This window comes from Carcharodon carcharias, chromosome 8 (assembly GCF_017639515.1).
Source record: "Carcharodon carcharias isolate sCarCar2 chromosome 8, sCarCar2.pri, whole genome shotgun sequence".
NCBI lineage: Eukaryota > Metazoa > Chordata > Chondrichthyes > Lamniformes > Lamnidae > Carcharodon > Carcharodon carcharias.
The window spans coordinates 18,406,829-18,428,257 of NC_054474.1; the positions used below are offsets into that span (position 1 = coordinate 18,406,829).

At 47.3% G+C, this 21,429-nt stretch overlaps 1 protein-coding gene across 3 annotated transcripts in view; it reads left to right on the forward strand.

The window, feature by feature from the left end:
* Window positions 1-12,789, forward strand: part of LOC121280921 (15-hydroxyprostaglandin dehydrogenase [NAD(+)]-like) — a 31,876-nt gene extending 19,087 nt beyond the window's left edge. The window contains exons 4-8 of one of the 3 annotated variants that reach the window (XM_041193341.1): window positions 3,201-3,307; window positions 3,508-3,604; window positions 5,695-5,771; window positions 9,961-10,124; window positions 12,144-12,789. In XM_041193341.1, the coding sequence (XP_041049275.1) occupies window positions 3,201-3,307; window positions 3,508-3,604; window positions 5,695-5,771; window positions 9,961-10,124; window positions 12,144-12,264 (566 nt within the window). In that variant the 3' untranslated portion in view covers window positions 12,265-12,789. The remainder of the gene's footprint in view (window positions 1-3,200; window positions 3,308-3,507; window positions 3,605-5,694; window positions 5,772-9,960; window positions 10,125-12,143) is intronic. The other 2 variants (XR_005943765.1, XM_041193342.1) reach the window with 2 other exon arrangements.
* Window positions 12,790-21,429: the final 8,640 nt, after the last annotated feature.

Below are 21,429 nucleotides of genomic sequence, written 5' to 3' on the forward strand. Positions count from 1 at the left end.
AATCTTATTTACTATACTCCATGCATTCACATACATGCATAGTAATTTCTCCTGATTTCGATTTTGTTACTTTCTCCCTTACCCTGACATTACCTATTAACTTACTATTCTCTATACTAGTGCTATCTGTCCCTCCCAGTATTTTGTGCACCCTAGTATTCCTCTCTAATATTTTTTCTTGGTTCCCACACCCCTGTTGAGTTAGTTTAAAGCCTTCCCAACAGCAACTAGCAAAGAACTCAGTCCCAGCTCTGTACAGGTGCCATCTCCCCCAGAGCCAGTCCCAATGTCCCAAGAATCTAAATCCCTTCCTCCTGCACCATCCTTCCAGCCACACATTCATCTGCCTTATCCTCCTATTTCTGTACTCACTGGCATGCGGCACTGGGAGAAATCCAGAGATTACTACATTAGAGGTCCTGCTTGCTAATTTTCTTCCTAACTCCCTAAATTCTGATTGCGGGACCACATCCCCCTTCCTACCTAAGTCATGGGTGCCAATGTGGACCATGACCTCTGGCTGATCACCCTCCTCCAGAAGAATGACCTGCACCTGCTCTGTGACATCCTTGACCCTGGCACCAGGGAGGCAACATATCATCTTAGAGTCACATCTATGGTCACAGAAACGCCTGTCTGTTCCCCTAACCAATGAACTCTCTGTCACTATAGCTCTTCCTTTCTTCTTCCTCGCCTCCTGTACAGCCGAGCCGCTCATGATGCTACAAACTTGGGCACTCCTCTGGGGAACCAGCGCCCTCACCAGCTTCCAAAATGGAAAACTGATTGGTGAACAGGACCCCAGGGGACCCTTGCACTACCTGCCTACTTCTCTTGGATAGCCTGGTGGTCACCCATTCCCTCTCTGTCTCCAAGGTGTGACTACCTCTCTGAACGTGCCATCCATGAAGCTCTCAGCCTCGCGGATGCGCCACAGTGGCTCCAGCTGCCACTTGAGCTCTGAAACCCAGAGCTTAAGTTTCTGCAGCTGACAGCACTTCCTGCACATGTGGTCAGCTAGGATACCGGTAGCCTCCATGACTTCGCACATATTACAAGACATGTATTTCACTTGACTGAGCTGCCCCACCATGTCTTAATTCTACATTTCTTAATTTAACTTTATTCTAAGAGCCCCCGCCGGTCAAAATTGCTTTGTTTTACTCTTTAAAACTCAGTATACGTTTGCCCAGGCTGTTTTCTCATATTCCTAAATTTTTGCCTGTATGCCTCAGGAACCAACTCATATGCACTCAAAATAGCCTTTTTTTTTACCACATTGTAGTTCATTGACATTTCTTCTGACAGTGAAGCATAAACCTCATGCACTTTATCCACCGACCTAGATTGTAACAACGATGTCCAGTTGTAGCCATTTCATCTGTTTAGCTATCTTCTCAAATTAAATAAAGAATGCTTCCACATCTCTTTCCTCAAACTTTGGAAGAGCTTCTAGAAATTTAAACATCTCCCCACTGGGTTTTAGGTTAAAGGTTTTGTCATCATCAGAACTTTCCTCAGAATCTGAGATCTCTTTTTTAACTGCCAGCCTTTTAAGCAGGTATTCCCTTTCTCATTCCTCCTCTTTTTCCTTTGCCTCTCTTTCTTTATCCTTTTCTCTTGCCTGGAATTCCAGTTCCAGCTTCTTTTCTTTCTCCTGCCTTTCTGCTTGATCCCTTTGAATTGCCCTTTCTCTTTCCTTTTCTATTTCTTTCTCTGCCCTTTCTTTTTCTGCTGCCCCTAGCTCAAGTTTTTTTTTCATTTTCTTTTCTTGTTCAAGTTCAAGCTTTTTCATTTCTGTCTGAAGTCACACTCCCTCCAGCTGTGACTCACCAGTGTCAGGTATCACTTCCAACTTTAAATGCTGTGCTGTACCTTCGATTATATCTGTTTTCCTTACCTCTACAACTAATCCCAATTGTAACTTCTCTGCCAATTCCATTAACTTAACTTCAGTTATCTTTTGTAAACCAGCCAAAGTTATAACTTCAACTGCCAAAGCCATATCGCAGTCTCACCACTTAAAAATCCCCCACAGCAACTCGTGAATTCAAAATGCTTCTCGTACTCGTAATCTTAATGTTCACCAACTCTGAACCAATCAAGGAATCTCAAATATATCCTGCAAAGAGCCCCCAACTTTGTTATGGCACAACCGATGGTAAATGCTGAGCTGCTCAAATCCGAGAGGGAAACTTGAAACAACTGCCACAACTGTTTTGCAATTTGTATGAATTTCGAGATGCGTGCCTTGAATTCAGTAGTAATAAGACCACCGAGTCTTATAGGTTTCTTACAAAACTAAATTAAACCTTTATTAATAGACAAAATGATTTTAAGCACCCACATAGATCTACAAATTACTACTGTGATAGCTTCTAAATCCCCTAGTTAATCTAACTCCCAGGTACAGTTTCATTAAGGCAACAGTAAGACACATGGATTTTAAAAGACCCAGGCAAAGAACACGATATCCTGGGCAATCCAGTTCAAAATGAGTTTTCTTAACTTCAGTTCTCGTAGACAGCTTGAGGCTTAGATGCTGGAGGTTTTTCACACCTGTCTTAGATCTTACAATGCCTACCTTACACACAGCTTCTCTCTTTTATACATATTATCCCCTTTGAAAGCAAATTCCCATTATTTCACTATATCTTTGGACTTTACCTCTAATAATAAAAATCTCTCATAGCTTAATTTTACCAGCAATCTTTGGGAAAAAATAAACACACTGTTTCTTAACCTCTCCTGGCTAGGTGAAACATTTCACCCCTCCTTTGAATTCAAGCTAGTCTGGTGTATTTAAAATGCAAATGTTCCCTTTACCTCTTACACTCTAAAACATCCCCCATGTTTACCTATTTAACATTTCAAACTTAGCTTATCATCTGATACATCAAAGCCTTCAGATCAGCTGCCTTTAATTCAATTAAATCACACACACACACACACACACACACACACACACACACACACACACAAACACACACAGATCCCACTATTACTCTACTTTGCAATAAATTCCAATAACATTATGGAAATTATTATATCTTCCTGACTCTTCCTCACAAGTTGAATTCTTTCCTTCCTCCCACAACCTCCCCAAGGCCACAGACCCAAAGACTGTGACACCAAGACAGGCCCGTTGAAAAGTCTGGGCTTTGATACGTTTGGATATTAAGTTGCCTTTTTTCTTGTAGATGCATTCAAGAAAACAGTTGAAAATTTTCTGCAGTTGGACATTGTTTGCAACAATGCTGGGATAGGTGATGAGAAAAACTGGGAGAGATGTGTGGATATAAACTTGGTAAGTATGAGCATCTGTACTCTTGTGCCTGCAAGCTTAGCCAAGTACACTATGAATTTATTCTTTTGCCTGTACTTTGTGACTCCACTCATGCCTGAAGTCTGTGCCTGTAACCTGAATTCCGAGTGTACTCCATGACTGTAGGTACCTATACTGTTCTGCTACCTGTATTTGCTCACATTATATTGCTTGTATTGCAGGTCAGTATGATCAGAGGAACCTACCTGGGACTTAATTACATGAGTAAAAAGAATGGTGGTGCAGGAGGAGTTATAATCAACATTTCCTCCATGGCAGGTACAAAACACTTCATGTAAATAGTTAAAATCAGCTGAGAATTAATGTATTTGATGGATATTTAGATAAATAACAAGAATTATTTGCATATCCAAGTAAAGAACCTGGCTGGTGTACAATGTGCCTTATCACTAGGGAAAGATATTTGCATGTAAGTGAAAATAAAAAAATACATTGAAAAGTAGAAAGGAGACTCTTTACAAGGATAAGTGCTGTGCACCTGGGGTATACTCACTGACTGTGTACCTGCGTTAGACACCCTGACTATGTACTTGGAGTACACTCACTGAATGTGCCTCCGGGGTAAACTCATGCCTGTGTATTGGAAGTAGACTCACTGACTGTGTACCCTGGGCAGACTCACTTACTGTGTACCCAGAGTATACTCACTGACTGTGTACTTGAGATAGACTTACTGATTGTGTAGCTAGGGTAGATGGACTGACTGTATCCAGAGTATACTCACTGACTGTCCCCAGGGTAGTCTCACTGCTTGCATACCTGAGGTAGAGTCCCTGACTTGTAAGAGACACTGGTTGGACCTCATCTGGAGTACTGGGGACTGCATTTTAAGAAGGATGCAAAGGCATTGAAGAGAGTGCAGAAGAGATTAATGAGAATGATTCCACGGGTGGGAAGTATCTGTTATGAAGATAGATTGTAGAAGTTGGGATTGTTTTCCTTGGAGAAAAGAAGGCTGAGAGGAGATTTGATAGAAGTGTTCAAAATCATGAGGGACCTGGACAGGGTAGATAAGGAGAATCTGTTTCCATTGGCAGAAGGATCAAGAACCAGAGGGCACAGGTTTAAGGTAGTTGGTAAAAGAAGTGAAAATGATATGAGAAAAATCTTTTTCACATTGTGAGTGGTTAGGGTCTGGAATGCACTGCCTGAGTGTATGGTGGAAACAGATTCAACTGAAGCATTCAAAAGGGAATTAGACTGTTAAATGAAAAGGAAGAATGTACAGGGTTATGGGGAGAAAGCAGGAGAATAGCACTAGGTGAAATGCTTATTCAGAGAGCCTGTGCAGACATGATGGGCCAAATGACCTCCTTCTGTGCTGTAAAAATTCTGTGATTCTGTGTACTAGAGCTTACTCTCTATGTTCTTTGCTGCACATTGGTGGAAGATGTGTTTACAACAGATGGTACAGATCATCTGCTTACTTTTATGATTCAAATCTTATGTACACAGTTTGGATAAATAATTGATGTGGAAGAATTTGTACATATGGAAAAAGAGCAGGAGACTGGGACTAATTGGATTGCCCTTTCGAAGAGCCAGCACAGGCACAATGGGCCAAATGATCCCTTCCTGAGCTGTAAGAATCTATTTTACTGTGGCACGCTATGATTTGGTGATTCTGAGGCATTGTCCAATGCCAAGCAGACCTTTGTATTTGAGATATGGGCTATTCTACACTCTGCACTAACCAGCAGCCAAAGCCACTTATGCTCATCTATGTCTGGGTATGTGAGGGTATCAGGTACGAGCAGTTGAACACCATGCACATCTGACCCTAATGAACAACCTCATACACCTTCATTGATCCTCCTGCTGCTCCTGTTCCTTCAGGCAGTGCCATTCCACTGCTGGAAACCCGAGTGATAATGCCATAAAAAGGGGAAAACAGGGCAGAATAGAACATGTATCTACTGTCCAAAACTTCTGACTGACTCTTGAACTGTCCGCCTGCCCAGAGCTTGGAATTGAGCAAGCTGATTACAATGGGTGCTGAGCTAAATTAATGTCCAGTGGGGAGGAGTTATTATTCCTCTTCCAATTCGTTGTTTGAAGCATTTCTCTGTCTCAGAGCCTGTGAATCCAAGTGTCCATCACATTCTCTGTCTCAAATTCCCCATCACCCAGAGCACACGGAAAATCACCACCATTCAATCTCTGATATTATCTATACTCGCAGTCCTCCGGGAGATATTGGGGATCGATCATCCACCCCAGCCATATGGACCTTGATCTTTGACCTAGGCTTACTGGGACTGGTGAAATCTTTTACCTTTCAATATAGACTGCCCTCCCTATGCTAGTAATTCTGCTCCTTCTTTGTCTCTTTTGTCAACCCTCTACAGGAATCAATCCTATAATATTTGGGCCTGCCTATTCAGCATCAAAGCACGGAGTGGTGGGATTCTCCCGGGCAATAGCTGTAAGTGTTTGTCACAGGTGGCTATGTTCTACGATCCCCCTCAGTTATTCTCCAATAAAATCATGGCACATCTCATTGGATTCTAATAAATTCAAAACCGATTCCAATGGATTCTAATGGAATCTGTCTCTGATAGATTCAGTGCCCAGCTCATTGGATCTCTGATAGATTCAGGGTCCAACTCACTGGATCTCCGATAATTTTTTTTAACATTGATTCTTTCATGGGATGCGAGTGTCTTTAGCAAGGCCAACATATGTTACCCATCCCTAATTACCCTTGAATTGAGTGGCTTGCCACATCATTTCAGAGGGTAGTTAAGACTCAACCACATTGCTGTGGGTCTGGAGTCACATGTGGACCAGCAGATTCCCTTCCAAATCCCCCAATCATATCTTGGTCCAATGAGAATCCCCATTGTTGGGGAGCTTTGTAACTGCCCCGAAATGGGAGCTTTGAAACTTCTTTACTGAAAGAGTAGTGAGAATGTGGAACTCGCCACCACAAATGTATTTAAGGGGAAGCTAGACAAGCATTTGAAAGAGAAAGGAATAGATGGTGTTGTGGATGGAATGGTGGGGGGGCGCAGTGAGTGGTGCAGTGGGGTGGCAGAGAAATACTGAAACCTCTATTTCCTTCCTGACTGTCCAGTATGTCTTTGAAAAGGAAGATTTGTGTGCTTCTTAACCCAGGTGTGTGGACAATTTGAATAATCACCAGCAAGCTTTTTATGGGTTTAAATAAAGAGGATTTTTTTTAATGTATTCTTTTTATGGAATGTTGGCGTCGCTGATGAGGACAGCATTTATTGCCAATACCTAATTGCCCCTCAGAAGGTGGTGGTGAGCCACCTTCTTGAGCTGCTACAGTCCATACAGTGCAGGTACACCCACAGTGCTGTTAGGAAGAGAGTTCCAGGATTTTGACCCAGCAGCAGTGAAAGAACGGCAATATATTTCCAAGTCAGGATGGTGAGGGGCTTTGAGGGGAACTTGCAGGTGGTGGTGTTCCCATGCGCCTGATGCCCTTGTCCTTTTAGGTGGTAGAGGTCACGTGTTTGGAAGGTGCTGACAAATGAGCCTTGGTGAGTTGCTGCAGTGCATCTTGTAGATGATACACAGTGCTGCCACTGTGTGTTGGTGGTGGATAGTGTGAATGTTTAAGGTGGTGGATGGATTGCCAATCAAGCATCCTGACTTGTGCCTTGTAGATGACAGACAAACTTTGGAGAGTCAGGTAGTGAGTTACTTGCCAGAGCATTCCCAGCCTCTGACCGGCTCTTGTAGCCGCAATATTTTTATGGCTAGTCCAGTTTAGTTTCTGGGCAATGGGAACCCCCAGGATGTTGATAGTGGGAGATTCAGCAAAGGTAATGTCATTGAAGTTCAAGGGGACATAATTAGATTCCATCTTGGACATGGACTGGGTATCAGAGGAGTTGCAAATGGTACTGAACTTTGTGAAATCATCAGTGAACATCCCAATTTTTGACTTTATGATGGAAGGAAAGTCATTGATGAAGCAGCTGAAGATAGTTGGGCCTAGGACACTACCCTGAGGAACTCCTGCAGTGATGTCCTGGGACTGAGATGATTGATCTCCAACAACCACAACCATCTTCCTTTGTGTGAGATATGACTCCAGCCATTGGAGAGTTTACCCCCTAAATCCCATTGACTCCAGTTTTGCCAGGGCTCCTTGATGCCACACTTCGTTAAGTTCTGCTTTGATGTCAGTGGCCGTGACACTTACCTCATCCTTGAGTCTGCTCTTTAATCCATGTTTAGACCAAGGCTGTAATGAAGTCAAGAGCTGAGAGACCCTGGCAGAACCCACATTGAGCATCATTGAGCAGGTTAATGCTGAATAAGTGCACTTGATAGCACGGTCAATGACACCTTCCATCACTTTGATGATGATCTAGAGTAGACTGATGGGGCTGTAATTGGCCAGGTTGGACTTATCCTGCTTTTTGTGGACAGGACATATCTGGACAATTTTCCACATAGCCAGGTAGACGCCAGTGTTGTAGCTGCACTGGAAAAGTTTGGCTTGATGTGCAGCTAACTCTGGAGCACAAGTTTTCAATACTATTGCCGGAATATTCTCGTGCCCACAGTCTTTGCAGGATCCAGTGCCTTCAGCTGTTTCTTGATATTCACATTGAGTGAATCGAATTGGCTGAAGACTGGCATCTGTGATGCTGGGGGCCTCAGGAGGAGGCTGATATAGATCATCCACTCGGCCCTTCTGGCTGAAGATGCTGACCCTGAAAATCTAATGCTATGGCACTCACTCATACACATGAACACACACACACACACACACACACATGCACAGAAAGTACAGTTAAGGAAAATAATGAACATTTACAAGTTGTAAACGAAAAGAATAGTTGACATGAATGGTTCATCTTGGAAAACACATGTTGCAGGCCTGATGAAGATATCTTCACTCTGAAATGTAACCGGGTGAATTCACTAGCCCAAGTTGCATGCCAGAGTTGTTGCAGGATTCTTTCGAAGAGATGGACTTTCTGCAGGTCACAAACTTGTTTACTTGTAATCTTATTACCAGGAGAGCAGTTTGCTGTATTGGCGGACTTGAAAAGGAACAGGCTTGGAGACCTTATGACGATAAAGCCTCCAGTTTTAAGGTAGAGGTAGGTGTTGCTGTCCTCTCTGCTGCTGCTGCTGTTCTGTCTTTCAGCAGACAGAACTTAAAGAGTAAAAAAGGAGACTGACATGGCTGCCTTACCATGTGACTTCTCACACTTCCCTTCCAAATATGGTGTTGGGCTTAGGCTTATTAGCCACATCCTGGATTTTTGTTTGAACACATTTCCCTTACGGGTTTGAGTCAATCATCATCTTTGTTTCAGAAAGATCCATTCGTCACGAAACATCTTTTGCCATGGTTTCAGGAGATGGTGAATGATACTTCTGGGTCTGGAATGTGTCCTTTTGTCCTTAAGGCAGTGTGGCAGTTTTGAATTCATAGACCACGTCAAATAACCCTTGGCAGCCTCTTTTGCAGCCCGTCATTGTCTAATTTTACAAGAAAAGCCAGTTCCAGAAGATTCCACGCTGAGTACAGTTCATATTTAAAAGCAATGAATGACATGCTTTTACAGGACATGACAATGATAACAATGCTAGATTTAGATGAGAAAAGATGGGAGGAGGCTTGAGTGGTGGAGAAACACTGGCACGGACTGGCTGGGCCAAATGGCCTGTTTCTGTGCTGTATGTCCTATGTAATCCTATGTAATTGCCCAGAGAGGGCAACTTTGCAACTGTTTCCAGAGGAGAGCTTTGTAACTTGGCCGAGAGGGAGCTTCGAAACTGCCCTAGAGAAGAGGGTCATAACTACCGCAAGATAGGAACCTCACACCTGCTCCGAGAGGGGATCCTCGTAACTGCCCTGATACTGGACTGGTTATCACGTTAGATTTTGGGCTCCATGACTGAAGCTTAAAACCCCAGGAAGGCAGAAATCAGGAATCCTGGCCGGCAAAGAACTCCACAGTGGAGATGCCATGTTATACTGGGTTAGGTGAAGAATTCCATCGTGGGTGTGCTCTGTGATATGGGGTAGGTGAGGAGTTCCATGGTGGAAGTGGTGTGTGATGCTATGAGCATAGCGGTAATGTCACTGGACTTCAATCCAGCGGCCTGAGCTAATGGTCAGAGATTTGTTTAAATCACATCACGCCAGCTGAGGAATTTAAATTAGCTGGCACTGACCACATAAACCTTGATGGATTAAGGATGTTAGAATGTGATACTGACCACAAGCAAAGCAGAAGCAAAAATTCAGTTCATTAAATAAATCTGGAATTAAAAAGCTAGCATCAGTATAGTAACCATGAAACTACTGGATTGTCTTAAAAAGTCAACAGGTTTACTAGGGGAAGAAACCTGCAATTCTTACCAGCCTGGCCCACATGTGACACCAGACCCACAGCAATATACTGGTTCTTAATTGCCCCCTGAAATGACCTAGCAAGTAATTCACTTGTATAGGAACAGGCAATAAATGCTGGCCTTGCCAGAAGCTTCCACATCCTGTGAAAGAATAAATTAAAAAGTGTACTCTGGTGGGTTATGCAATGTGACCATTGTTTGATCTACAGCGCTGTGCTTTCTTCGATCTCCACTTCAAGCCTTCCTTTGTTTCCTGTGTTTAGGGAGCCTCCATGGCAGAGAAACTCGGAGTTCGGATCAATGCCCTCTGTCCATCGTTCACTGACACCCCAATCATGGAGACTATTTCATCACAAGAAATATTGGGGCAATTTGCAGGGCTGGAGAAGATTGCAATAAAAACTGTGGCAGCAGTTGGCATTATAGAGTGAGAATGAAAGTTCGAATCTGAATCTTCCAATTCTTGCTAACTACCGGCATTAATTGAACATTGGTTTCATCAGATAACTGCCCTGGGAGTATTTGATGGAGACAGTGTAGAAGAAGTTTTACTTCATATCTAACCCTGTGCTGCACCTGCCCCGAGAGTATTTGATAGGGCAGTCTAAAGGGAGTTTTACTCCATATCTAACCTGTATTGGCTTTGCCCTGGGAGTGTTTGATGGGAACAGTGTCGAGGGAGCTCTACTCTGTATCTAACCCGCACTGTAGCTGCCCTGGGAGTGTTTGATGGGACAGTGTAGAAAGAGCTTTACTCTGTATCTAACCAAAGCTGTAGCTGCCCTGGGAGTGTTTGATGGGGATAATAAAAAGGGAGTTTTACTCTTTATCTAACCCCATGCTGCACCTGCCCTGGGATTGTTTGATGGGCACAGTGTAGAGGGAAGTTTACTCTGTATATAACCTGTCCTGTATCTGCCCTGGGAGGGTTTGATAGGGACAGTGTAGAGGGAGGTTTACTCCAAATCCAATTCCCTGAGGTGTGACTGTACTCTGGAGAAAACTATCTCAAAATTTCTTCCTCTCTGTTATATGTTAGACTGTCTCTAACTCACACTCCAGCTCCAGAACTCTGAGCCAGAGTGACTCAAGGCAGAGGCATTTCCTGCAGATGAGGCAATCTGGGACATTTTAGCAGTCTCCAAGTTCTCATATACTTTGTATGGATACACTGCCTTTTCTCCATTTCTACTCTTTATTTATTTATGTATTCAATTCTTATTTATTTATTCAGCTCCTGGTCCTTCTGAATCCAGTCCTTCTGCTATTCAGGGCCTCTAACTCCTGGTCCACCTAATCCTGATCCTCCTGATGCCAGTCCTTCCTCTCCGGATCCTCTTTCTTGGGGCATTACCGCTTTAGGTGCTACAATTTCCAGTGCTTTCTCTCTGGGTCCTTCCACTTCCAGTCCTTCTATCCCGAGGTCTCCCACCTCAGTCTCCAGGCCCCTGCCTCTCCTCTCGCCCGGGTCTCTTCTTGCCTGGGTCTCCTCTCGCCTGCCTCTCCTCTTGCCTGGGTCTCCTCTCTCCTGGGTCTTCTCTCGCCCGGGTCTCCTCTCCCTGAAACGTGTGGGGTTTGAGATTAATTCCAGACCCTCCAATTTAATCAGGAACGCTCTCCCTGAGCCAACGATCACAAATTAGACGTTTATCAACTGATGCACATTTTTCTAGTGGTTAGAAAATAAGCTATTTTTCTGTCTGAGTGTTGACATTTTCTGTTAAATGATAAATATTAGCAATGATCAGAGAGGCAGATGAGGAGAGTTTGTTTTTTATGTGGCGAGTTTTTGCGATTTAGAATATGCTGCCTAAAAGGGTGATGGAAGCAGAATCAACAGCAATTTTCAGAAGGGAATTGGGTAAATCTTTGAGGAGGAAAAGCTTTGCAGAGCTATGTGGAAACAACAATAACCTCCATTTATATAGCATCTTTAATGCAGTAAAACATCCCAAAGTGCTTAAGGAGATATTAGGGGAGCTGATCTAAAGTTTGGCCTAAGAGGTTCGTTCTGAAGAATATTTTAAAGGAGGAGAGGGAAGTCCAGTGGACTGGGACTAATTGGATAGCTCTTTCAAAGAGCCGGCATGGGCACAATGGGCTGAATGGCCTCCTTCTGTGCTGAAAGATTCTGCTATTCCAGAACTTATTCCAAGCTATTTGGAATAAATCCTATTTGGAATTCTCCACCCCTGGGGGCTGCAGAGGCTCAGTCATTGAGTATGTTCAAAGCAGAGGTCGATAGATTTCTAGATATCAATGACATTAAGGGATATGGGGACAGTGTGGGAAGATAACGTTGAGTTGGAAGATCAGCCATGATCTAGTTAAATGGCAGGGCTGAATGGCCTACACCTGGTCTTATGTTCCTAACCAGTGATTTAATGAACTGCGAAAATACTTTTGTTTCTTTCAAATGGAAGAAACCTCTTTCTTTTTTTTGCAGCCCATCACTGGTCGCTGAGGGATTCTTGCAACTTGTTACCGATGAGTCGAAGAACGGCGACATTATGACAGTAACAAGTAATGGAATTGACTACCAGAGATACCCCCAGAGCCACCTGTGACCCAGAATACCTGCAGCCTCCCAACACCCAGGGCCTCAACACTGGAAGCCCTGACACCAAGAGCCGCAACATAGGGAGATTCAACACCGGGAGTGCCAAGCGATTACTTTGTTTTCTAAAATGGGAACAACACACAGCAAGGGGCTTCTGAGTTAGCTACTGGGTGGAGAATAAGAAATTACGGCACAGAGGGTTGCTATTTGGCCCACTGCACATCACAGCACTCATGCTCCCCAGAGGGCTGGTGCTTGGGATGAGCTGCCACTGTCGTCAGTGGCTCTCAGTGTCACCAATATTCTTATCTTTGGGCAGTCAGTCCCTTCCCATTTCAGGCTTCAGCAGCATCCTATCCATTGTGTGCCTGACCTGGGTCCTGCTGTATATAAACGTTCAAACACCTTCTGTCTCATTATGCTGTTTATACCTTTTGTTTAATGTATCAGCTCTTTACACTTCATTCCTCCAGTGTTGTTTTTTGCCGCTCCCTTGTGTTGTGATCCTGAATAAATGTTTGCTTATTTTTCAGTTCTGACCAAGGCTTGGGTTTTAGTATAGAAGCAAAATACTGCAGATGCTGGAAATGTGACATAAGAACAGAAAATGCTGGAAAAGCTCAGCGGGTCAGACAGCATCTGTGGAGAGAGAAGCAGAGTCAAGGTTTCGAGTCTGTGTGACTCTTCTTCCGAGCACAGGTTAAGCTTTGATTATTGGCCGCAAAAATTGGCTCCATGGTGCTGGTAGTTTTGGAGCTGCAGGTGCCGGTTTAGGAGAAAAATGGCATCTGTGTCACTTCTAGCATGGCACATGACTGATGCCATCTTGGTAAGAATGTTAGCATGTGCTTTATGTGTGCGTGGTGGTAACATGGAGAATCGGCAGACCATGATGTCAGTTAGATACATGACCTGCTACTTTCACCCTCACTGCTTTATTTAATGACCTTTCTTAAACAGGAACAGCTCAGCATGCATTCAGCAGCAGGATGGACTCCCCACCACCCCCACTCCACCATCCCTCCACCATCTCAATTTAAATGGATCATCATCAACTTGCAGATCAGTTGCTGGTAACTTTCTATTGGTTCTTATTGTGGAAGTACTGAGAGCAGAATCGTCCCAGATTTGCACTATGTGTGGTGGCAGGCATGAAAAAAGACATTTTCCCCACCGGCCGCAATGGCGGATTCTCGCGTCATATCGTCCCCTTCCCACTTCATAAATTAGGCAGTCACGGGAAACTCGTCAGATCGCTGGTGGCAGGTCTCCAATTGGCCTGCCACACCATTACCTCGCCGCTTCCTCACGTCGGGCCCCATATTTAAAGTGCAGCCGCGTGCACACTTCTCAATGCTTGCAGCCTAGGACTGCTCCGGTGAAGACATGGCCCTGAAAGCCAAGAAGGGTGCACCCCCGCCCCCACCCCCAATTCAGTGACATATCCCTGGGAGTACCTTTGATGATGACCCTGAAGGCAGCACCATTGAAGATTGTATTAATCAACCACACCCTCCGCTAGCGCAGTGACACACACCTGCAAAGCAGTCTCAGGATCACAATCTGGTGAGCACACCACACCATCGGTTCCACAGCAGGCGGAGGCAGGGACATCCTTGGTCACCGGCGCTCGGAGGACTGCTGGAGGCAAGGAATCTGCTGAGTCTGAGTCAGATCATGAGCCTCTGGACTCAGTGCTCAATTGGTTATTGGAGCTGCAAAGACAATCACAGAAACACCAGGAAGGGATGTCTGGTGCACTCCACAGATTGCAAGGGATGATGGAGGAGTCAGTCTGCCTTCAGTCCGAAGTGATAGTGCTGGTATGCCAACGCACCAAGGTCAACACTGGCAGGATGGCAGTCGCCATGGTGACCTTGGTCCAGTTCATATGTCCTGCACTGCTGCGCGGGCCGAACTCCATTGCTGATGCCATTGTTGGCCTCCAACAGTGTCAGTGCGAGAGGGGTACGGGGTAGCTCGATCTCACTCCAGCTTCCCCTTCTCCTCAAGGAGTGAGCCAGGGGCCCTTGTGCACCCATAGCGAGGAGGACCAGCAGCTCGACACCACAGGCCCATCCACCCAGGTGACTAAAGGAATGTCCGGCCGATTCAAATCCCCTCTTCCTGAGACCCCCACAGCTCCAGCTCCACAGGCCGAGGAGGGTGCAGCTGGCCCACAACAGAACATCCAAAGCAGGCCAGAGCCCTCCAGGTGTTGGCCCTCCAGAGGACGCATGCCGAAGTCATCATAGTCAGTAGGCTGCCTCCACCTCCGCTGTGGATGTCGAGGGGGCACCAAGATGTAGCGGCAGGGTTAGGAAGGTTAAGAAAATGTAGCTGCACAGCGTGGGCACTGGTGTTAATCACTTGTAGTAAATATTAACTGTTGTAAATAACCTCCCAAGAATGTCTCCTTGCCAATGGCTCCTTGTTATGATGAACAGTGTTCATGTCACTCTGATGTGAAACCTTGGTTCCTGCACAAGATAAAGGTGGGCATCTCAGTCCAGGGCCTCTTCCCTTTCAGTGCGTAATCTTCAGGCCAAAATGATGGCCCGGCTTCACACTCACTGGATACAATAGTGATGCCTGCACCTCAATGGTGCTTGTCATTGCTGCCAGAACTTTGTGGGCAGGTGTCACAGAATTACGTCATTCTCTCTGTGTGCTCTCAGCACCTTTGAGGTGTGGCTGGCTCCCCCATCTCTTCAGTATCTGTGTCCAGTGATGCTGTGTTCCAGAAGGGGTCAAGTGCTGAAGGCTGACAATGGATGAGGTGCATTGAAAGTTCCATGGCTGCGTCTCCATGATATGATGCCGATCATAGAGCGCAAGCCCTCAGCCAGACAGGAGTCAGACATTCACAGAGGCTGTGTGAAGATCTATGGAGTGTCCTCACTGCATATAGTCATCATCCTCCTGAAATCTTGTGACTACTGGGGCCTCCGTTGCGTTTCCACGACACGAGCCTGAGCACGGAGGGTGAGTGCTCTGCCATCAGCCACGCAGGAGTCAAATGTTCACAGATGCACGGTGAGGATGCCAGGACTGTTCTCACTGCATCTTGTCATCATCCTCCATGAATCTTGTGGCTATGAGGGTCTCCTGATCGTGCCTGCCTCGTCTGGCCAGTGCGATAGCCTCATCGCCGGCATCCTCGTCTTCGAGGACCTCATCACCATCATCCCCTTTGATGTCCTGCTCATTGGAGGAGATGTGCAGCTCTTCTATCTCCTCCTCAGTCAGGTTATGTAGTGTGCAACAAGCTACAATGATGCGCGCCACCCTCGGTGGACTGTGGTGTAGTGCTCCACTGGACCTGTCGAGGCACCAGAACCTCATTTTCAAGGTTTCTATTGTTTGCTGCACCAAAGTCCGGGTTGCGGCATGAGCCTCGTTACACCTTCGCTCTCCCGCAGTTTGAGGCCGCTTCACGGGTGTAACTAGCCACGCCCTCTGTAGGTAGCCCTTTTCCCCGAGGAGCCAACTCTGCAGTCTCTGTGGACCCTGGAAGGTGTCAGGGATCTGAGACTTGCTGAGGATGTAAGAGTTGTGGATGCTCCCTGGGCATCGTGCGCAGACTTGTAGGATGCATTTGTAGTGGTCGCGCACCAGCTGAACATTCAGCGAGTGGAAGCCCTTGTGGTTGACGCAGTTGACTGCTTCTTGCCACGGAGATCTAAGCGTCACATGGGAGTAGTCGATGGCACCTTGCACCTGTGGAAAACCTGAGATATGGGCAAATCCCAGCTCTTGCTTCCTAGCTTTCCGGATCCCGGGTGAAATGCACAAAATTCTGTGCTTTCATGACCTCCTTGATACCCTTGTGCACGGAGGCTTGCGAGATCCCACACAGGTCACGTGTGGATCCCCGGAAGAAGCCAATGGTGTAAAAATTGAGTGCTTCGCTCACTTTCGCAGTGATGCCCTCTATATCTCTGTGGTGCCAACTCCTGCAGCAGGTGGCATTTGACCAGTTCTCTAAACATGTGCAATCTTTGGTGACACAGGTTCTTAGTTATCTGCAGGAATGACCCTGGGTCTAGCGAAGCACCAACGAGTGATGCCTCTCTGTGGATCTTCAGCTTCGTGTGCTGCAGGCCCTGCCATCCCTTCATCTTGAGGGAGGTGTCCTCCCTTTGCCAAGACAGGCACCTCTGCTGCTCACCTCGTCTTCTTCTCTGCTTCCTATAAGTCAAGAGGAATATGGCTAAACCACCAGGCTCCATGATCCTGATGTTCTCCTCCTGCAGTATCAAAGAGACACGTGTGGGTTAGCATATGTGTCCCAAGAACCTCTCTTGGTTAAGTCAGAAGGCTCCTTCATGCATGCAGGAGAACGCTGGACATGCAACGTAGTGCGCCTCATGGCTGTCCAAACCCCCACCCACCTCCACTCCACTCCACTTGACCGACTGGCAGCAGCTTCAGCCACTGGGCTGCATGCTGTGCTCTCAGATCTGGTGTAGGCATTTTCCTAAACTGCACTGCAAGGCTGCACTTTTAGCATGATTCATGAGGGATACTGGCCCAAATCTTAATAAAGACATTGCAAGGGGCTGTGAATGCCTCCAGCAGTGACTGCGTCATGGCCACTCTTCACAAGGGGATTGTACAACTTGCCCAGTCGGCTAGTTGTTCTGCTGGCCCCTAAAACACACAATAATTTGCAGTCTGCGCTTGAGGGGTGAAAAGTTCTGAAGCATTTGGTGGCATGTCTGTGCCTTTGCATTGCTTGAGTGGGCAGGAAAGCTTCAGAGGCCCGACTCCAAGCATATCAATGCAGCGGCTGCTGAACGGTCTCAGCTGCAGAAGAATGCTGACCTTTGACAAGTGCATGGCTGTTTCCCTCACTCCAACCTCCCTGCAACCCCAGGCATGTGCTTGTGTACTCCCTTCAGTCTGTGCTGCCTTGCTTCCTGCACCCCCCAGCCCCCCACCCCTCCACTCTGGAGCCCTTGCCCCGCCGCCGCACTGAAATCCAACTAGGACAAAGTGACTATCCTGTGCCTCCCCCGAGTGCGCGGTGCCTCTTCCTCGATGTCCTGCAGGCGATGCATGCGAGAGCTGCGTGAGGTTGTGTGCACTCACCTTCGAGTTCCCCTCGAAGTTCAGGCTCCACCAGGTGCACCCTTTTCATGGGCATTCGTGAAGCGCGCTGTTCTAAAGTCACGCCAACGTGGGTGATAAATTTTACGTGTGGGGGATGATTCCTGCCAGCAGGGCTTATAATGAGATGCTAAAGTGTTGAAATTAGGTTCCCAACATGTGGTGGTGAGAAACGTGGCCCGCTATTGACGGTTGGAGTGGATGATCGCAAACTGGTTTCACGAGGGTGCGAAACAGATTTGTGGCCTTCTCGCCATACTGCCCGCTCACGCCTGCCATGACACCCGAGTGCTTGAAAGAGTTTGTAACAGTTGGTAAAGCGGCAATAGGGGAAATCCTCTGCTGCAAGCAAACAACTTGCTCACAACCATGGGTTCTATTGTCACTGTCCCCTTTCGGCTGCAGCATCAGGAAGAGATGGGGCAGAGGTGGCAAAGAAGACAAGCTGTTTGCAGAGGGAGCAGGAGGAGTGGGACAAAAACAGAATTACCTGGAAAAACTCAGCAGGTCTGGCAGCATCAGCGGAGAAGAAAAGAGTTGACGTTTCGAGCCCTCATGACCCTTCAACAGAACAGATTGACTATTAGGAAAGGGATGAAATATAGATACGGAAATCTTGTCGCAGAGAGGAACAAAACTTCTTCGAGGTAGGCATTTCTTGAAGAGGAGTGGCAGTCAATTAAACACAGAGATAAAAACAAAAAACTGCGGATGCTGGAAATCCAAAACAAAAGCAGAATTACAGGAGGAGTGGGAAATGGGCTTGCAGCCAAGAGTCCTTATCGACCTCTGGTCTTGAGCGGGGACTTCTATCTCCATCTAAACCAGAAGCAGTCTGGTCAGTGGCTGCAATTCACTAAGGATTTGGTCACAGAATTGTGGGAACTGGACTTGCACCCTCAGAGCAGGGTAAGCATGGTGCAGCCACTGGCTATGAAGGTGACCGTGGCCTTGGTTGTTTTTCACAAACTGGAACCAGCAATGTAGCTAACATCTCGCAGTTCACTATTCAACGCGCATCCACAAGGTTATAGGTGTGCCAGGAGGTCTGACTTGATTGTCTTCTCTCTAAATAGAGAGGCCTAAAGAAGCATGTGCATGGCTTTGTCAGGATAACTGGCTTCCCCATCATGCAGGGTGGCATCGACTACACATAGATGGCTGTTGGGGCACTGCGTCCTAATGGTGAGAGGTATGGTGGGCCGCATTTCAGCCATCGCTCAGCGGGGAGCTAATTGTAATACATCAGCATGTAATTAAAAGGCCATCCCGCTAGGCTCTTTGGAACCCTGCCGAATTGTCCGTCCATGTTGGCGTGCTTTCCCACCAAAGTGTTTCACAACAGCACGCAGGCGGCCTGCACTTGGTGGCCTTCACTTTGGGGGAATTGAGGTGAGGGAGCAGTAGTGTTCTCCACTGCTCAACTGCTGTTAAAGGCCTCAGGGGCACCAGGGGGTGAGGGAAACTGATGCCTGGCCTTGGAAGGGGTGTCCGGGGGCAAGTGCTGGCCAGCTTTGGAGGCGAAAGCTAAGGGCGGGGGCAAGTGCTGCCCTGGCACTGCATCCCACACACAGGTGGGGAGCAGGGTAAGCAAGGGAAGTGGCCACGCATTAGGGACACCTGTATAAACTGACCAGGCCTCTGCAACTGAGACAGGTCAGGCGCAGCCACAGTGATGTGATTGGGGTCAAGCTCCTTGCCTGCCCACCCACGCAAGCAATGCAGAGGAACCAATGGGCCACCAAGCGCTCTACGCCTTACCCCCCTCACACCCCCCTCACCTCTGGCACAGACTTTGAGTCCACCACTTTATTGGATGGCAGAGTAGTTGGGCTGCACAAGTTGTACAATCTCCTCACCAATGCTGGCCATGTAGCAGTCACTGCTGGAGGCGCTCACAGCTCCTTGCAATCTCAGCATCCTGGTTCAGACCAGTGTCCCCCATATCACAGATTGACAGGGCAGCCATGCAGCGCACTCATCTCTGGCCATCTGAGGGGTGACCACACTCTCCGGGAAGCATTAAGGGGCAGTCACACAGGGCCAGGAAAAGTGCTAAGTACAGCAATACTAACCATGTCTCTCTCTCTTTCTCATACTGCAGGAGGACCACATCAGGATCATGGATCCTGGTGACCTAGCTGTATGCCTGATGGCCCACAGAGACTGTAGAAGACGGAGGAGAGAGTGACTGAGACACCTGGCCACGCAAACGCAGGAGCAGCAACCTCATGAAGAAGGGGAGCAGGGGCTCCCGCACATGTTGTCCTGGAGTGACAGTGAGCTCGTTGGTGCCTAGTGACACCCAGGGTCTATAGACATTGCCTGCCATTCCTGCAGATGACTGAGAACCAGTGTTGCCGACGACTGCATATGTCTAGGGACCTGGTGGCTCACATCTGCCACTTATTTGGGGGACTTGGTGCCAAGTGGAGATGGAGGGCATCCACTGTCAGTGGCTGTGAAAGTGACTGCGATGCTCAACTTCTATGCCAGTGGCTCCTCTCAGGGCTCTACAGGTGACCTCTGTGGGATTTCACAATCCGTCACCCACAAATGCATCCATGAGGTCACAGATGCCATCTTCTCCATGTCACACATCTTTGTGCATTTCGTCCGGGACCGTGAGAGCCAGGATGCCAGGGCCATTGAATTTGCCCTGATCTTGGGATTCCCACAGATGCAGGATGTAATTGACTGCACTCATGTGGCGCTCAGGTCTCTGTCGCTACACTCAGTGGACTTCATCAACCGCAAAGGTTTCCACTCACTGAACGTGCAGCTGGTATGTGACCACCAGAAACACATCCTGCAGGTGTGTGCATGGTTTCCAGGGAGTGTGCATGACGCCTACATCCTGAGTCACTCACAGGTCCCTGCAGCCTTCCGGGGTCCACAGGGGCTGCAGTGTTGGCTCCTCGGGGACAAAGGCTTCCTGCAGAGGCCGTGGCTGATGACACCTGTGCAGCGGCCTCAGACTGCAGCAGAGCGATGGTATAATGAGGCTCATGCTGCAGCTCGCAACTTGGTGGAGTAAACCAACGAGATGCTGAAGATGCGATTCCGGTGCCTGGACTGGTCTGGTGGAGCCCTGCAATACAGTCCGCAGAGGGTATCACGCATCATCGTTGTCTGCTGTGTCCTTTACAACCTGGTAATCCAATTGGGTGTGTAGCTGGCTGAGGAGGAGATGGAGAACCTGCATGTCTCCTCCAACGAGGCGGACACTGATGAGGATGAGGGTGAGGGGGTCCTCGGTGGTGTCAATGATGAGGATGGCTCTCACATTGGTTAGACGAGGCAGGCGCACTCGAGAGGCCCTCAAAGCTGCCAGATTTGTGGAGGATGATGACGACATGCAGTGAGGTGTCCTCGTAGATTCTCACATCGCAGTTGTGAATGTTCGACTCCTGTCTGGCTTATCTCAGCGCCAATACCCTCTGAGAGAATGCTCCTGTCATGGAGATGCAGTGGAGGCTCTAATAGTCGCTCGATCGCAGGAGGATGATGATGAGGATGATGAAAACATGCAGTGATGATACTCCATAGATCTTCACATAGACTCTGAGAATGTCTGACTCCTGTCTGGCTGAGGGCAGCTCGCTTGCGCTCCATGGTCAGGGCCATCTCAGAGATGCTGCCATGAAACTTCAGATGCATCTGATGCTGTGTCCGCGTTCAGCATCTCAGCCCTCAGGAGCTAGTGCATAGCATTACATGTTGTAGATGCTGGTGTGATGGGGGCCAGCCCCACCTTAAAGGTACAGAGAGCACGCAGAGAATATGAGAGAACTCTGTGGTGCCTGCCCACAACATTCTACCAGCAATGACCAGCACTGCCAAGGTGCAGGCATCAGTAATGTTTCCAGGGAATGTGAAGCTGGACCATCACTGTGGTCTGAAGGCCACACAAAGCAAAGGGAAGAGACCCTGGACTGAGACACCTGCCTTTTATCTTGTGCACAAAGGTTTCACATCAGAGTGACAAGAACAACGCTCATCGGAGCAAGGAGCCATAGTAAGGGAGACATTTTTGGGAGTTTATTGTCAATAGTGAACA